This window comes from Phoca vitulina, unplaced genomic scaffold, assembly GCF_004348235.1.
Source record: "Phoca vitulina isolate PV1807 unplaced genomic scaffold, GSC_HSeal_1.0 scaffold34, whole genome shotgun sequence".
NCBI lineage: Eukaryota > Metazoa > Chordata > Mammalia > Carnivora > Phocidae > Phoca > Phoca vitulina.
Genome location: NW_022589737.1, coordinates 17,752,579 through 17,770,906, shown reverse-complemented (window position 1 = coordinate 17,770,906; position 18,328 = coordinate 17,752,579). Strand labels below are relative to the sequence as shown.

The window sequence follows — 18,328 nt, the reverse complement described above, 5'->3', positions numbered from 1 at the left end:
TTTTTTCTTTTTTTTTTTTTAAAGATTTTATTTATTTATTTGAGAGAGAGAGAGAGAGCATGGGGGGGGGGGTCAGAGGGAGAAGCAGACTCCCCGCCGAGCAGGGAGCCCGATGTGGGACTCGATCCCAGGACTCCAGGATCACGACCTGAGCCGAAGGCAGTCTCTTAACCAACTGAGCCACCCAGGCGCCCCTGGATGGCCAATTTTCTATTATTTGGATTATTCAATGACAATAGTCCCACGTTAAATACAATGATGGCAATTAATGTTAATGACTGCTTTAAGAAATCAAATTGTTTTAGAGTAGTATTCTTTTTGAACAAATTTTATGAAGCCACTTTATAAAAATAAGGGCATTTGTATCTTATGACAGTAACAAAAATAAGGTTTATGACCTGGAGTTTCTTCCTGCTGCCAATGGTCATTAGACAGCCATTTTCCTTAGCAGCTCATATCTGCCCATTGTTTTATAGGTGTGAGAGTAAATATGACATTAAATGTACCCAAAAGGTACTGTGTGAGGAGCGTAGTGAAGTTCTTAAAAAAATGTTAAGAGTCATTAAAACAGGGGCGCCTGGGTGGCTCAGTTGTTAAGCGTCTGCCTTCAGCTCAGGTCATGATTGGGATCGAGCCCTGCGTCAGGCTCCCTGCTCCACGGGAAGCCTGCTTCTTCCTCTCCCACTCCCCCTGCTTGTGTTCCCTCTCTCACTGTCTCTCTCTCCCCCTGTCAAATAATAAATAAATAAATAACTTAAAAAAAAAAAAGTCATTAAAACATTATGTGCACATGGCCATTAAAATCTATTTAAGTAAACATACATGTCAGAACTATATTAAAGACTGGCTTTATGCGTTATAAACACAAAATTTTAGAAGATAGCAACACTTAATTCTGACGATAGGAATACGATCCTGTGTGTCCCGTTCAGCTGCCAAGTCTGAATGTGTGTGCAAACTGGTACCGAGTGCTAACCTCTTCCTCTCTGCGACCCCCCTCTCCAGGCTGAGTTCTGTCCTCTTCCTCCTCGGCGGCCTCTTCCTCGGCCTCCTCCTCTGCTGGCTGCTGCTGTGATGTCCTCATCAGAGTCCTCAGCCATCTGTTCTGCCAAATCTATACTCATAAGGTCCTCAGCACTAAAGCCAGAAGCAGAGTCCTCAGACTGAGATCTGAGGGCTCTGGCCCTTGTCATAGCCTGAGAGGGAAAGAGGAGAAAATACACATTAGTAGGTAATGCAGCATCCTAAGTCATTGATCTGGTCATTCAGATAACATGCACTATTGCCAAACTGTCTACACTATTATTTTTCACTAATCATGCTATAAAAATGCCAAGCAGGACAACTCCCCTCCCCTATCTGTCAAATTCAATTCCTACGATTTGTCAGATCAATCTGCCATAGTATCTGTAAAATGAGACCTTTTGAAAAGCTGTGCTGAGAACGATAAAATCCCACAGAATCAAAACTTTTAGAACTGGTAAGAATATGAGCAATCGCCCCTAATTCAACATCACCATTTGTAAGACTCATCATTTGAGCTACTCTGTACAATGGGCTCTTAGTAAGTGACAAGAAAAATGCTTACAAAAAATGTCTGTTATCTCTGGGTGATGAAATTTTAGGGTGCTCTTGTTTTCTTCTTTATTCACAAATAGGATAAATTTTCTACAATATAGTTTTTCTAAAATATTACTCTGTAATCAGAAAATTATGAGCAATCATCTCTTAAAAAAATTAAGTAGAATTAAGAATAAAAAGATAAAAAGAGGGGCGCCTGGATGGTTCAGTTGGTTAAGGGTCCGACTCTTGATTTTGGCTCAGGTTGAGATCTCAGGGTCGTGAGATCAAGCCCTGCATCAGGCTCCACGCTTAGTCTGGAGTCTGCTTGTCCCTGTCTTTTTTTTTTTTTTTTTAATTTTTTTATTGTTATGTTAATCCCCATACATTACATCATTAGTTTTAGATATAGTGTTCCATGATTCATTGTTTGTGCATAACACCCAGTGCTCCATGCAGAACGTGCCCTCCTCAATACCCATCACCAGGCTAACCCATCCTCCCACCCCCCTCCCCTCTAGAACCCTCAGTTTGTTTTTCAGAGTCCATCGTCTCTCATGGTTCTTCTCCCCCTCCGATTTCCCCCCCTTCATTCTTCCCCTCCTGCTACATGTCCCTGTCTTTCTGCTCCTCCCCCCACCTTGTGCTCTCAAATAAATAACTATACAAAATCTTTAAAAAAAAAAAAAAAGATTAAAAGAATTAAGTAGAATATAACAATTGAAGGCCTGGGAAAGAATAAAAAGCTTAGGACCAAGAATATGCCACAAACTTTAATTTGATAAGAAACTGCCGAGAAAAGACAAGTTTGAGACTTAATGAAATATTTTAACTCTGAAATGAATACAGATTTTTTGATTAAAAATAAAATAAAAGCAATGTTGCCCTGAGCTCTTCCCTTAAACTAATCAAACTGTAGTAAGGAGAACAGAAATGAACATGATGAGAAAATAGCTCCAACTTCTAAACACAAAAGTTCTGAAGAGTTAATGGATATAATGAAGATCTGACCTAAGGAACAAGGTAGAAAAGAGTCTTAGGCAGTACAGAGCTCTCTAAAATTGATCTATATATCCAAAGGGACCATGACTATAGTCTCTCTTGCTTGGAATAAAAAATTCCAGGACTAAGAATAGGTGGGTAGAGCATTTCTGAGCTCTCTTGATACCATGAAGTAAAGAGAGGCAGGACTAAATGAGATGAGAAGAAAGCACGTAGGGTAGAAGTAGGAGTGAAGTGGGAGGTGGGAGATAATCCAGCTGTATGATGATGATTTCAGCTTAAAGGAAGTAACAGCAAAATCCCAGCATGAAGGGCTCAGCACGGCATTACCATGTAAAAAGAAAAAAACTTCAGGGAACATAACAAAAAAGAAAAAGAAAAAGAAAAAGGGACGCCTGGGTGGCTCAGTCGGTTAAGCATCTGCCTTCAGCTCAGGTCATGATCCCAGGGTCCTGGGATGGAGTCCCGCAACGGGCTCCTTGCCCAGCAGGGAGCCTGCTTCTCCCTCTGCCTGCCGCTCCCCCTGCGCGCACGCACTCTCTCTCTGACAATAAAATCTTTAAAAAAAAAAAAATACAAAGAAAAAATCGCAGAAAGATTTCAACTCATTTTTCTTGTCCCAGATGAAGTATGGTCAATCCTCATTATTCCCAGATTCTATATCTGCAAATCACCTACTTGCCAAAATTTATCAGAACAATATTCCTGATACTTTTGCAGTCATCTGTGGACCAGTGCAGTGGTAAAAATTCCGAGTCTCTTTTTTTTTTTTTCCAGATTTTACTTATTTATTTGACACAGAGAGAGAGAGAGGGAGAGCACAAGCAGGGGGAGTGACAGAGGGAGAAGCAGGCTCCCCGCTAAGCAGGGAGTCTGATGCAGGACTTGATCCCAGGACCCTGGGATCGTGACCTGAGCCGAAGGCAGATGCTTAACCATCTGAGCCACCCAGGCACCCAAAAATTCCGAGTCTCCTGACACACACATTCCCAGATGAAGATGAAGAATGGAACACTCAGCCTTTCTGTTTCAGCTCTCACACTTTAAACAAGTGTCCTTTCTGTGGCATATTTAGTGTTTTTCATTTTCATGTTTTTCACATTTTTGTGTGTTTAGTCAGTGATTCAGTGTAGCTGAAGTGCTGTCCAGTACTCCCAAGTGCAAGAAGGCTGTGATATGCCTTACAGATGAAATAGGTGTGTGAGATAAGCTTCATTCAGGCAAGATTATAGGGTTGCTAGCTCTAAGTTCAATGTTAATGACTCAACAATACATATTAAAACAGAAATACACATGAAAAAGGTTATGTACTGCTCAGGGGATAAAAATGCTGTAACCAGTAGTTGGCAGGAACCCAACCCTGTTATTTCCCCTAGGAGCAATACAGTTCAGTATTCACTAGGTTAGTGTTTGCAGTGACATAGAACATAAAGAAATAACAAGAACCAGCTGTACTTTTTAAAAAGTACACTTAAAGGGAAAAAGGAGACTTAAATTACAAATTAATAAAACAGATCTAATTGATGTATGTTGAACTCTATACTCTGAAAATAAATATAGACTTTTCAAGACCTCATGAAATGTTTCACTAATACATCATGGGGTGCTAAGAAAAATATCAATTAAGTTCTAAATAATAAAGGGTATTATACAGTCTAATTGCCATGAATAAAATTAGTAATTAATGATAATTAAAAAAAACACCTGCCTCCAACCCACAAAACTAAAATTGCAGAAATCTAGAAAATAATAAAAATATTGTATACTGGAATATACAAAACAAAGCAGTGTTTATAAAGAAAGCCTACAGCCTGTTAAAAAAGAATGAATGAAAATAAGTAGATTTGATATTCCATAACACAGGACAAGTAAAGTCCATCCAAAAGGAATTGTGAGAAATCAATAAAGATACAATCATAAACAAATTTTAAGCAAAAATCCATTCAAATTAGTAAATTTAAGAACTGATCCTCTGGGACGAAGTCACATTGATAAAAATCACTAACTTAATAAAAAGGAAGAAAAAACAAGTATACATCATTAAAAATCAGAATGGAGGGGAAAAAAGATTGAGGGGAAATTAAAAGAATCCTGACAAAATACTCTTCAATTCTAAGTAATTTGGAAAATAAATGACCTAAACGGATCCAACAAGAGACACATAGTCTCAACAGACTAATAATAATATCAAAGAATAATGGGAGAAATTTGTTAAAGGAACAACACCCCTGGAAAAGGAACCACAACCACAAAGTTTCACAGGTATTCTATCAAATCTTCAAAGAACAGATAATTCCACTGCTCTTTCCATAGTCCCAGAGCATAAAGAAAGCAAGCTTCCAATTTCTTTGTACAAAGCCAGCATAACATGGTACTGAAAAACTGACAAAGGACCGCATGCACAAAAAGATTACAGGATCTCACTTATGAATATTAAAGCAAACAAAGAGAATCCAGGAACATATGGAAAAACCAGGATACCCATTACCAGAAGGTTCACAAAGTAGTAACAAGGATGGGGCAATAACAGAATATGTTTTAATATAATTCAATTTATTGCCAAATTAATAGAACGGAGGAAAAATCCCACACGTTTATCTCCACAGATGTCAAAAAGGCACTTAGTTCATCACCCATTCTGGATTTGAACAAACCCCAAAACCCTTCTTTTACACAACAAATACCCTAAAATATGCTACCCCCCACACGCACATAGTGTGTGTGCACATTCTCCTGTGAGTGCTCTTACAGAGAGACCAATGTCCTAGGCACAAAAACCAAATCAAACAAAAATTTCTGGGCAAAGAACATGACCAGGTGTTTCACGTAAATACAAATGGTTTATAAACATAAAAATCGCTGAGTCACGAGCAACAAAAGTAGTACGGGTTAAAAACAATAGTAAGAAACAATCTCCTCAGCCCTCGGATTTGTAGAGATCAAAAGATGTCATAATACATCAGGATGACAAGGATGTGGAGAAATAAGCACCCCCAAATACTGGTTAGAATGCAAACTGGTGTCACATCTCTGGAATGATATGGCAGTTATCTAGCAAAAATTTAAGATGCATGTGCCCTTTTATGATTCTTTCTTGGAATGAATTACCCACCAACATTTCCAAATTTTATACCTTCCCTTTGTCTAAATACCATACCTTCATTTTATCATTTAACATTACACTCAAATATTTTAACTCCACTTTTCTGTGCAACAGGCTCTGGAGTGTACAGATATATAGGAAGTATGTTACTTCTAAGAATTAGCAGTGGGATTCTAATTGGCCTCAGGAGTGTAGGTCCACAGCCATCCTAAGTGCAGGGTCAGGGCCACTGGTAGGACAATGTTTCCATATGCTTTTTTGTGAGATTCGAAAACCTATCCTGGTAGTACACCTTTTTTTAAAAAATTGTGACAAAATATATATACCATTAAATAGAGCATCTTACAATTGTGTACAATTCAGTGGCATTAAAAACACATTCACACTGTTGTACAACATCACCATCATCCACCTCCAGACCTTTCTCGTCATTTCAAACTGACACTCCATACCTGTTAAAAAACAACTCCCCATTCCCTAACCACCCCCTTCCCCTCATTACCACTATTCTACTTTCTGTCCGTATGAATTTGACTACTCTAGGGATCTCATTTAAGTGGAATCATGTAATACTCATCCTTTCACCTGTCTTACTTCGCTTAGTATAATGTTTTCAAGGTTCATCCATATTATAGCATTACTGGAACTTCATTCCTTTTAAGGCTAAGCAAAAGTCCATCATCACACATACGCACCACATTTTGTTTATCTGTACATCTTTTGATGGCCATTTGAATTGCTACCACCTTTTGGCTACTGTGAATGCTATAAGCATGGGTGTACAAATATCTGAGTCCTTGCTCTCAATTCCTTGGGGTAAATACCTAGAAGTGCAGTTGCTAGGTCACACAATTCTATTTTTAATTTTTTGAGAAATCATACTATTTTCCACAGAAGCTTTTATATTCCCACCAGCAATGCATGAGGCTTGCAATTTCTCCTTATTCGTGGCAACACTATTTTCTTTTTTGTAATAGTCATCTTAATAAATGTGAAGTGGCTTTGTGGTTTAGATTTTCATTTCACTAGTGATGTTGAGCATCTTCTCATGTGCTTATTAGTCACCTGTTTATCTTCTTTGTAGAAATGTCTATTCAAGTCCTTCAACCACTTTTTGCTGTGACTTGAGTTTTACAAATTCTTTGTATGTTCTGAATATTAATCACTTACCAAATACATGATTTGCAAATATCTTCTCCCATCCTACGGGATGCCTTTTCGCTTTGTTGATAGTGCTTGGTATTACAGTTTGAAAGAGGGTATCAATGCTGCCTCAAATCCAGGCAGAACACAGGAAACCAGAGGCTGGGTAAACTACAGACTATGGGTCAGACCAAGAATAGATTTTTCATTTTTAAAGGATTTAAAAAAAAAAAGCAAACAAAAAAAAACCCAACCACATACACAGAGAAGAAAACGTGACAAAGACCACATATGGCCTGCAAAGCCCAAAACATTTACTGTTTGGCCTTTTATTTAAATGTGAACTTATAGTTAAAGAAAATACTTAGAGCTTTTCAATGTGAACAAGAGGTTTTAAAGCCTCTTGGAATGACTAATGCTTTTGTCTGTTTAAATAATTTAAACATGGTACTAGGATTCATGTTCTGAGCTAAATGATTCTACACGGTTGGGAGTTACAGCTCAGGAAAGTCTCAAATTCCATTACAAGTCCTAAATAGTATGCTAAGACCATTTATAACATCCTTTGGCAAGCTGACAAATTACCTAGGAAACCCCAATTACCTGCTAAAGTCTTAAAATATAGCTGAAAAATCTAAACCCAAAAGTGCTTTCTTCTGTAAAACTCCCAAATGCAATTTGTCAGGTCCTCTATTACCTTCCTTTTATAAAATATTCACTCTAATTCTTTAAAAGACTAATGAAAAACAGTTTAGGGGCTCCAAACACAAAGAGCATGCAAAGAAATGTTTCTGTAATCTGTTAAATTGAAATGGTTAGTTAAGTTTAAATGATCCAAGAACCAGGAGTCATTTCTTTCTTCTAGTATTCATTCTTGCTATTTGGCAAACTCTTTTGTACTTTAAGGGTGCTCTGTAAGATGAATACAAATATAAATGTGGTAAGGGATCCCTAATCTCTAGCTTCCTCCTCTTAGCTCCCCCAAACCATCTTTAAGTAGTACAGCAGAGCTCCATCTATGCTTCTGAGGGACAATGATTTTTGATGTTCTGCACATCAAAAACTTTCAGAAATTTCACATTTTTAGCCATTCATTGGCCATGCATTATGTTAATGTTATAATACAAAGTTCTGGACATGGTATGGTAGAAAAGTCTAGACTTGAAGGTAGAAATAGGTTCAAATTCCACCCCACCGTGTAACCTTTACTATGCTCTCAGTGTCATTTGTAAAATGGAAACTGAAATTGTGTACATGACACATCTAGAAAAAAATCAGTAAATGAAAATTTAATGAATACCATTTGCCCTTTCCCCTTTAAAACAGTAATGAATAAAACCAAATAGGTAACGCGTTCTGCTTTTTCCACTACATTGATGTAGGGGAATGACTCTGACATCGGGAATGCTGACTGTGAAATTCAGTGATGGTGAGAGCTTTTAGTTCTATGATCAAGTACTGAAGGCTATTCACGAAAGGGAGGAAGGAGGTAGGGAAAAAACTGTAGCCGGTACTGGCACTACCGCTGGTAATGTTAGTTAATGTTGCAAAGTTCCCCATATTACATGATGGAGACAGTGTAAGTTGTACAAAGGGAAGAAACCTGACACAAAACTAGACACTGAGAAGATTATCCTCGCATATCCTCTCTAAAGAAAGGTTATTAACTGAGTTACTATACTGCTATTCCTACATATTCTAATGAACTGGGACATAATTGGGGGGGGAGTGACTTCCCCACAGTAAGCACAGGGCATCAAACTTTTATAATAAGACAGAGAAAAGAAAAAAATAACACCCAAAATGCTACGTTCCTATTCCTTAACATTCCAGGTAAGGCGCATTATTGGATCAGCCTAAAATCCTAAGTAACCTGTACGGTTTGACAGACGATGAAGTAAATCAGATACAGACTTGGAAATTTTATTTAAAAAAGAGAAAAAAAGTCTATCTCATGGCCTTTAGAGATGGTACCAAAGAATTTTATTTTTATTTTTTAAAGACTTTATTATTTGACAGAGAAAGTGAGCACAAGCAGGGCGAGCAGCAGGCAGAAGGAGAGGGAAAAGCAGACTTCCCGCTGAGCAGGGAGCCGGACATGGGACTTGATCCCAGGACACTGAGATCATGACCTGAGCTGGAGGCAGACGGTTAACCATCGGAGCCACCCAGGTGTCCCAGTACCGAAGAATTATTTGATAACTGACTTTTCCTCTGTCAGGATCTAAAACTGCTTCACATTAAAGGCTGTGGTATTACCTAGTAGTCATCAGTAGATCAACCACTAAAAAGGGATTCCTTTGGAAGAGAGTTCAGAGGAAAAAGGAGTAAATTGAGTGTCCCAGGTACTGACTTTTACCTAAGGAGTGTGCTTAAAACAAGGCAAAAAATATTTAAAGGGTGGGAGTGGGGGGGGGGGGGGAGAAGGGTGTCTTATTCTTTTTTGCTTGCAGCAGAGAAAATAGTAGAAGATATAAAAGTTAATTTAAGAGATGTGTCGAGTGCTCCGGCTCTTTCCAATTCACCGCCTATCAGGAGCAGTTCTGAAATACTTAGGAAAATGACAATGGACTAGCAGGACTGTTTTATTAATTCAGCGAAGGTCATGCTAAGGTTTAAACATTTTCTTTCTACATATATCTGCCTCACCTACTAAACCAAGAGTCTCTGCTGGACACGAACCACACATTTTCCATATCTGTATTGCTAATGCAAAGTAGAATGGCTAGGTTGTAACAGATACGAATGAAAGCAATCAAGATAATCTCAACAATAAGTTAGTTATCAGATAACCTTTACATACTAGATAGCAATAATGAAACACCAAGGACAATCAGAAAATAGAAAAATCTATCTTCAACCGTGAATTCACCAAGTACCAGATAGAGGCCCGAAGTTTCAGTAAATGGTCGCTAACCAGAAGTTCCTAAACTGCGAAGAGACTGAGAAAGACAGCATTGATGGTGATCAAGCCCATTTCAACATTTTAGAAAGCCCAGTGGACTCTGTATATTTATCTATAGTAATACTGCTAGCAAAACACAAGTTTCTTCCTTTTTGCCCAAAATAGTATCAGCTCAGTAGGGTAAGATTTCATCTTATGCTAATAAGATGCTCTGATAGCAATTATGTATTATTTTGATTACTAAGGGCTCTTGTTGTATATGCTCCTCTCCAGCCCCCCCACACAATTAAATAAGTTTCCAACAAGAGCAAAAGGATAAAAAAGGAATACTGGCAAGCCGAATATTGGCAGGCTGCACTGGTATAAATCTCCTCAGCCAATCCCTGCTCAGTCCTATCTGCCAAAGTAAGGTCCACTATTCTAAACAAACCTACTAGTCATTCTAGCTTAACAAACTGACACAGAAGCATAGTAATTTACACGAGAAATTACCTCTCGAACTTCATCATCTTCTTCATTAGTGTTTTTTTGTCTGCTTTCTCTGAAACGGCGTACCTGTGTTAAAACAGTAAATCAAAAATGTTGCTTAGTCCTATCACGGAAATATAAAACAATGGGCTATAACTGATTAAGAAATGCTTTCCATTACAACATAAAACTTGGGAATTTTTTGTTTCAAATTTTTATTTAAATTCTAGTTAGTTACATCGAAAACTAATGATGTAATGTATGGTGATTAACATAACAATAAAAAATTTAAAAAATAATGAAAAAAATTCTAGTTAGTTAACATATAGTGTAATATTGGTTTCAGGAGTAGAATTTAGTGATTCATCACTTACATATAATACCTAGTGCTCATTGTAACAAGTGCCCTCCTTAATACCCATCACCATCTAGCCCATCCCCCACCCACCTCGCCCATCAACCCTCAGTTTGTTCTCTATCGTTAAGAGTCTCTTATGGTTTCTCTCTCTCTCTGCCTCCCATATGTTCATGTGTTTTGTTTCTTAAATTCCACATGAGTGAAAGCCTATAGTATTTGTCTTTCTCTGACTTATTTCACTTAGTATAATACACTCTGGCTCTATCCATGTTGCTGCAAATGGCAAGATTTCACTCTTTTTGATGGCTGAGTAATATTCCATCATATATATATAAAAGAAGATATGATATGGTGTACACACACATGTGTGTGTGTGTGTGTGTGTGTACACCATATCATATCATATCTTCTTAATCCATTCATCAGTCGATGGACATTTGGGCTCTTTCCATAGTCTGGCTATTGTTAATAATGCTGCCATAAACATCAGGGTGCATGTGCCCCTTCAAATCCATATTTTTGTATCCTTCGGGTAAATACCTAGTGGTGCAAAACTGCTGGGTCGTAGGGTAGTTCTATTTTTAACTTTTTGAGGAATCTTCATACTGTTTTCAAGAGTACACCAAAAACTTGGAAATTTAAGTACAGTTTCGTTGACTGATTAAAGAAATCATACTTGCCTAGTGACTTACATTAAAATGTCAGAACTGTACTCTAAAAATATATATATATTGGCCCTAAGCAAAACTGTATTACCAGTTGCCAAAATGTTCCATGTCACTGAAAAATGGGTCTATTAGACCACAAAAGAAAAAACTCTGATACCTATGAGTGTCATACTTTAGTAAAATAGTTAAAAACAAAAATCTTTTCTTTCAGAGGCTTGAAATATTTATTACATGGCTCATATCATTCTTAGATGTTAGGCTATAAGACATCCAGGAGGCTCTCTAAAAATAGTATCTGGGGACACCTGGGTGGCTCTGTAGGTTAAGCACCCAACTCTTAATTTTAGCTCATGTCATGATCTCAGGGTCCTGAGATGGAGCCCACATAGGGCTCTGCACTCAGTGGGGAGTCTGCTGGAGATTCTCTCTGCCCCTCCCCCTGCTCACGTGTGCACTCTCTTTAAAATAAATAAATAAATCTTTAAAAAAATAGTATCTGAAGTGGGTGGGAATCTGAAAATCATTTTATCAAGTCAACTACTAAATGTTTACTGTTTGCTAATAATGGATGGTCCTGGAACCAAAAGGGAAACTAGAGATTCTTTTTTTTTAAATTCCTGCCCAACAGGCTCTTATAGTATAGTTATGTAATTAGGGAAAACCTCTATTTGTTTAGTAATTTACTTAGCACCTCTTTACTGAGCACCCATTATGTGCCAAGCACTATTGTAGGAACTGAGAATCCAACAATGAACAAAATAGTTACAAATTCTGCCCCCATGGAGTTTAGGATTGTGTGCCTGTGTATGTAGCCAATAAACAAAAACAAAATAAGAAGTTATATTGTGTTTTAGAAGTTGGGTCAGACTGAGTTAATTTACAGCTAGACTAAGAACGCTCTGTCATCTCTGGGGAGCCATTTATTTACTGATGTTTATTTACTGATGGTTTTCAACCTGCATAAGCAGTTGGAAGCATGGCTTGATTATGAGACCAGAGGGGCATAAAAGATTCCCTGGGAACTTCTGCACAAATATTGGTGTGTTCAATCCAGGGACCACTCTGTGCAAATGAGGACATGAGAGCTTATGTCTGGCTTCTCACAGGTCTCTAATGCCTGCCCATACTCTTTTCCTTGATGCACCATATCTTTTGCCTTTAAATAAAAACCTTAAATGAGTATGCTCAGTGGAGTCTTGAGTTGTTCAATGTTCAAATATCTGAATCCGTGAACACTTTGCAAAAGACAGTAAGTATACAGAGAGAAATAAAGCAGGAAGAGGGTGAGGAATACTGACGAGAGGTCACATCTGAATGGAATGATCATGCAAGGCCGCAATGAGAAGGTAATTTATGAGCAAAGGGAATCAATCTTGGGTAACAAGGAGAGAACATTCTAATCAAAGGAAAAAGTGTACATAAAGGCACTGGGAGAGGGGTGCCTGAGTGGCTGAGCTGGTTAAGTGTCCGACTCTTGGTTTCAGCTCAGGGTGGTGAGATCGAGCCCCACGTTGGGCTCCATGCTCAGCTCAGAGTCTGCTTGAGATTCTTTTTCCTTCTCCTTTTCTCCTTTTGGCCCTCCCTTGCTATAAATAAATAAATAAATAAATAAATAAATAAATAAATAAATAAAATCTTTTTAAAAAGGTACTGGGGCAGAATGCATGGTATGTTTAAGAAATAGCAAGGAGGTTGCTGTGGCTCAAGATGATATGAGGGTAAGAAAGTAACAAAAAGCTAGACTGAATAGGGCCTTGTAAAAAAAACTGTAAGGACTTTTTTTTAAGGCAGGAGTGACTTGATCTGAAATATGTTAGTATCACTGACAGCTGAACTGAGGACAGAATGGGGGGGTGGAGGAGGGGTACAGGCAGAAAAAGAGAGATGCGTTTGGAGGCTATTAGAATACTCTAAGTGAGAAATGGCAATGCGATGGACCTCTGGTAGTGATGAAGACTAGAGAAGCAGTCAGATTCTATATATATTCTGAAGTAATGCCAAGGACTTCTAGACAGTTAGGATCCAGGTGACATAAAGAGAACCACCACACAGAGCAAAGGCTGAAAATCAGCAATTCAGACTGGGAATGTTAGTAGTTTGAGGTGTCCATTAAACATCCAAGTAGAAATGTCTAGCAGGCCGCTGACTGCAGAAATCTTGAGCTGAGAGAGCTCTGGGCTAGACTTGAAAATCACCACAAAACAGAATTTAAATCCAGGCAGCTGGATGAGATTACAAAGGGAATATGTAGCTGAAGAAGAGCTCCAAGGAGTGAGTTCTGGGGACTCCCAATTTAAGAGACAGGAGAGATGCAATAAACAAGAAAAACTGAGAATATGCACCATGAGCCAGGAAGAAAAGCAGAAGAGGGTGGGGTCCTAAAGCCAAAGAGAAAAAGATTTCAAGAAGAGTTCAAGGAAGATTTAAGATGAACTGACAGTGGATTTAGCAATGGTGGTCACTGGTGACTTCAATGTGAGCACCTTCACTGGAATGATGGATCAAAACCCCCAGATGATGGGTGTAAGGGAAAAGTGAGGGAGAAAAATCAGGGCAGCAAATATAGAAAACTCTGAAGCAATTCTGCTATAAAAGAGAAACAAAGAAGATGAGTAGTAGCTAAAGGGAAATGGAAGTGAAGAGGGCTTTTTTTTGTTGTTGTTTAAGCTAAAAGAAATGACAGTATGTTTGTTATGATTTGGTAGAAGGGATAAAAATTATTTTTTAAAATGGCATAGTATGTAATAGTGCTCTAGGTGGTATATACCATTCCAAAAGTGCTAAGTCATTTGCAGAAATGAGTCAGAGTAAAAATACTGACTAGGTACCATGTGCTGCCGGTGTTCTGGGACTTCACATGTATTCTTTGGATCCTCACAACAATCTTGAAGGAGTTTCTATTATTATCCCCCATTTTACAGATGAGGAAACAGAGGTGGAGAGAGATTAAGAAACTCACTGGTAGTTACACAGGTAGTAAGGGTTTTGATTTTGAACACAGGTGGTTTGGTCCAGAGTCCATGCTCTTAGCTACATCCCCCCATCCCTTATGCACCCTCTCAGGAGTCCCAACAACTCTCCAGGTGGGGATGATGAAGTTATTTGCTTTTGTGTTTATCTGTGTTTTTTTTTTTTTAATTTAAGAGTAGTTTTAGGTTCACAAAAAAACTGAGAAGGAGGTACTGAGATTTCATATGCCCCTCAGCCGCATACATACATAGACTCCCCTATTATCAACCTCCCTCCAGCAGAATTGGTACATTTGTTATAACTGATGAACCTACATTGCCACATCATAATCACCCAAAGTCCAAGTCTATTGTTGTTGTTGTTTTTAAGATTTTATTTTTAAGTAATCTCTACACCTACCATGGGGTTCAAACTTACAACCCCGAGATCAAGAGTTGCATGCTCCAGTGATGGGGCCAGCCAGGTGCCCCCAAAGTCCAGTTTATATTTTGTTCACTCTTGGTGAGCTAGGAGTCTGGAAAAAGGTATAATGACATGTATCCACCTAAATTATAGTATCATACAGAGCAGTTTCACTGCCCTAAAAATCCTCTGTGCACCTATTCATCCCTTTCCTTGCTCCTCACCAAACCCCTGCAACCTCTGATCTTCTTACTGTCTCTATAGTTTTGCTTTTTTTCAGAATGTTGTATAGTTGAAATCATACAGTCTTTTTCAGATTGGTTTTTTTCACTTAGTAATATGCATTTAAGTTTCCTCCATGACTCTTCACGGACTGACAGTTCCTTTCTTCTTGGCCTAAATAATATTCCCTTGTCTGGATGTTTCACAATTTACTTACCCATTCACCTACCGAAGGACATCTTGGTTGCTTTCAAGTTTTGGCAATTATGAATAAACCTGCTATATAAACCTGTGTGCAGGTTTTTATGTGAACATAAGCTTTTCAACATCTTTAGGTAGACAACCAAGGAGCACGACTGCTGGATCATATGGTAAGAGTATATTAAGTTGTTTGGGAAACTGCCAAACTGCCTTCCAAAGTGACTGTACCATTTTGCATTTCCACCAGCAATGCGTGAGCTTTCCTGTTGTCCACATCCTCACCAGCATTTGGTGTTGTGTCAGTATTCCAGATTTTGGCCGTTCTGATAGGTTCATAGTGGCATATTTCATTGTTAATCTGGATTCCCTGATGACATGATATAGAGCATGTTTTCATATGCTTACCATTTGTAAATCTTTGGTGAAATATCTATTAAGGTCTTTGGTCTGTTTTTACATCAGGTTGCCTGTTTTTTATTGCTGAATCTTGTTTTGTCTTGTTTTTTAAAGATTTTATTTATTTCAGAGAGAGATAGAGAGAAGGAGGAGCAGAGGGAGAGGGACAAGCAGACTCTGTGCTGAGCACGGAGAGTGACGCAGGTTCGAGCAGAAACCAAGAACCGGACGCTTAACCAAATGAGCCACCCAGGCGCCGCTTATTGCTGAGTTTTAAGAGTTCTTTGTATTTTTTGGATAACATTTCTTTACCAGATGTGTCTTTTACAAATATTTTCTCCTCCAAGTCTGTTGCTTGTATTCTCATTCTTTTGACATTGTCTTTTACTGAGCAGTCTCTCATTTTGATAAAGTCCAGCTTATCAATTCCTTCCTTCACAGATCATACCTTTGGTGTCGTTATCTAAAAAGTCATTGCCACACCCAAGGTCATCTAGATTTTCTCCTATGTTATCTCCTAGGAGTTTCATAGTTTTATATTTACATTTGAGTGGGATGATCACATTTTATTTCTGGTACTTAATGGAGAAATGCATCCCTGCCAAAAATTTATGAACCCCATATACCCCGTGTACTTGGCATGGAATATTACTAGTTGCATACTGACATCATAAGGTTGTAAGAGAACCATGTTGACTAATTAAAAGCACTAAAATCAAAATCAAAGGGATTGAGTTTTAAAAATAATGTTTTGTTCTGCTCAGAGGGAATCTAGAAGATACAGAAAATGATCCCCTATAATCCCATTACCTGAATACAACCAATGATAATGTTTGGAATATTTTTTTTCATTCTTTGCACGTACACACACACTCACATATAAAATAAAAATCACTGGAATCATAGTGTATACAGTTTTAAATCTATGGCGTTCTTTCCCCACGTAACATTGAAAATATTTCTCCACGTTCTTCAAAAGTGTTATTTTTAATAGCTGCACAATATCTAGTGTGTATGTGTCAACATTTACTTCATCAAAACATTTTCCAAATTTTCCCACTGCAGACAACACTTAGATAAATTACTCCATACACAAATTTCCACCTCACTGTTGTCTTGGGAAAGGGCTGAGTTAAAGGAGAAATCTTAAGCCTCTTGATAAACACTGACAATCTGCCTTTCAATGCAGCAGCTCAAACTTGATACTCCCAATAGCAGCATACTACTTTTCTCAAATTGCTGTCACTCTGACAAAAAATACATTTGAGTTCCTTTGAACACCATTTTCATATGCTTATTACCATTTGTTTTTCTTTTGTGAACCACTTATTCATGTCTTTGTTCATTATTTCTACTGAAATGTTTACTACTTTTCTTAACATTTACTAAGGTACTTTAATATTATGAGTATCAACCTTTCTTCTGCCCACATACAAGTATGTTCTCCATGTCAATACATTTTGGTTTTTGATAATCTGACATGCAAACATTTACAATTTCTACACAGTCAAACCTAAAGAGCTTCTCTGATCCTTCCACTGCTTTTATGCTTAGAGATGAATTTGAATTTCTAGATGAAATTCAAAATTTCAAACAAAACTAACTAAAAAATTGAAAAGAACAGAAGTTTTCATCCTGTAAGACTCATCTTAAAGCATTTTCAAGAGAAGATCCTATCTATGGAGAACAAAGCTAACATTTAATGGATTTCAATCATGTTTAAGATTCTGTTCCAGACCTCTTCTACTTTAATCCTCATTTTACGAACTCAATTTTATAGATGAGGAAACTAAACAAATCAAAGAAGTTAAACAGTGGTTTAATAGAAAGAAAAGTCAAAGCTACTCTTAAGGAGAGAGTGTCTAACTAGCTTCTCCACCCCAAACTGGTTACCTCTTCATCGATTTTATCTTCTAGGCCATCAATATGACGCTGTTTAAGAAACCGCTGTGTTTTTTCCAACTGGTATTTCACTAATTCCTCTATGGCGTCTTTTTCTTCCTTGTCCACAAATTCTTGTACTGCTTCACCCATTCCCCTTTCTGTTAGAAGTGAGAGCTGCACATTCTGTAAAAGAGGTACAAATCACTGGATGCAGAAATCAGTATCTATTCCTTACCAAATAATTCTATATAAGCAAGGAAAATTAGAGTATAATGTTACCAGGGGGAAAAGACAAAAAAGTTATCTAGTTGCTGAAGGGAAAACAAAACAAAACAAAACAATGGACACTAAGTAAGCCTACTAATAAATTTTATGAGCCAGAAAAAGTCAAGTAAAAATAAGAAATGGGAGTAGTATTTAAGACAGGTGGGAATGCAGAGGACTGAGTAGTTGTGATGTAGAGTCCCGAAATGGTAGCTGATGATTAAGAGATTAGGTTAACCAGTGTAGTGGGCAGAGTAACAGCCCCCTAAAGATGTCCACATCCTAATCTCTGGGCTGTGAACATGTTACATGACAAAGGAAAACTACGGCTGGTTAGAGATGGAATTAAGGTTGCTAATCAGCTGGCTGTGCAATCAGGAGATTACCAGGGACTGTGCAGATGGGCCCAGTGTAATCATGAGCATCCTTAAAAGTGGAAGAGGGAGGCCAAAGGAGGGAGCTGGAGGGAGATCAGACTGGGTGAAAATGGCCAGAGAAATGTAATACTGCTGGCTTTGGAGGTGGAAGGAGGAGGCTATCAGCCAAGAAATGTGGACACCTCTAGAAACTGGAAAAGATAAGGAAATGGATTTTCCCCTAGAGTCTCCAGAAAGGAACACAACCCTGCTAACACCTCAATTTTAGGCCAGTGAGACTGGTGTCAGATTTCTGACCTACAGAACTGTAAGATAACAAATGTGCGTTATTTTCAATTATTAAGTTTTATGTGGAAATTTGTTTCAGCAGTAATAGGCAATTAATAGAACCAGATCTTAAAGTGG

At 38.0% G+C, this 18,328-nt stretch overlaps 1 protein-coding gene across 8 annotated transcripts in view; it reads right to left on the bottom strand.

The window, feature by feature from the left end:
- The window catches only part of MRE11 (MRE11 homolog, double strand break repair nuclease), a 78,829-nt gene that overhangs the window by 25,772 nt on the left and 34,729 nt on the right, over positions 1-18,328 (bottom strand). For all 8 annotated transcript variants that reach the window (XM_032426228.1, XM_032426225.1, XM_032426230.1 and 5 more), the window contains 3 exons: positions 17,292-17,465; positions 10,206-10,268; positions 977-1,196 (listed from right to left, as the gene is read on the bottom strand). In XM_032426228.1, coding sequence (XP_032282119.1) covers positions 977-1,196; positions 10,206-10,268; positions 17,292-17,465 — 457 coding nt within the window. The remainder of the gene's footprint in view (positions 1-976; positions 1,197-10,205; positions 10,269-17,291; positions 17,466-18,328) is intronic.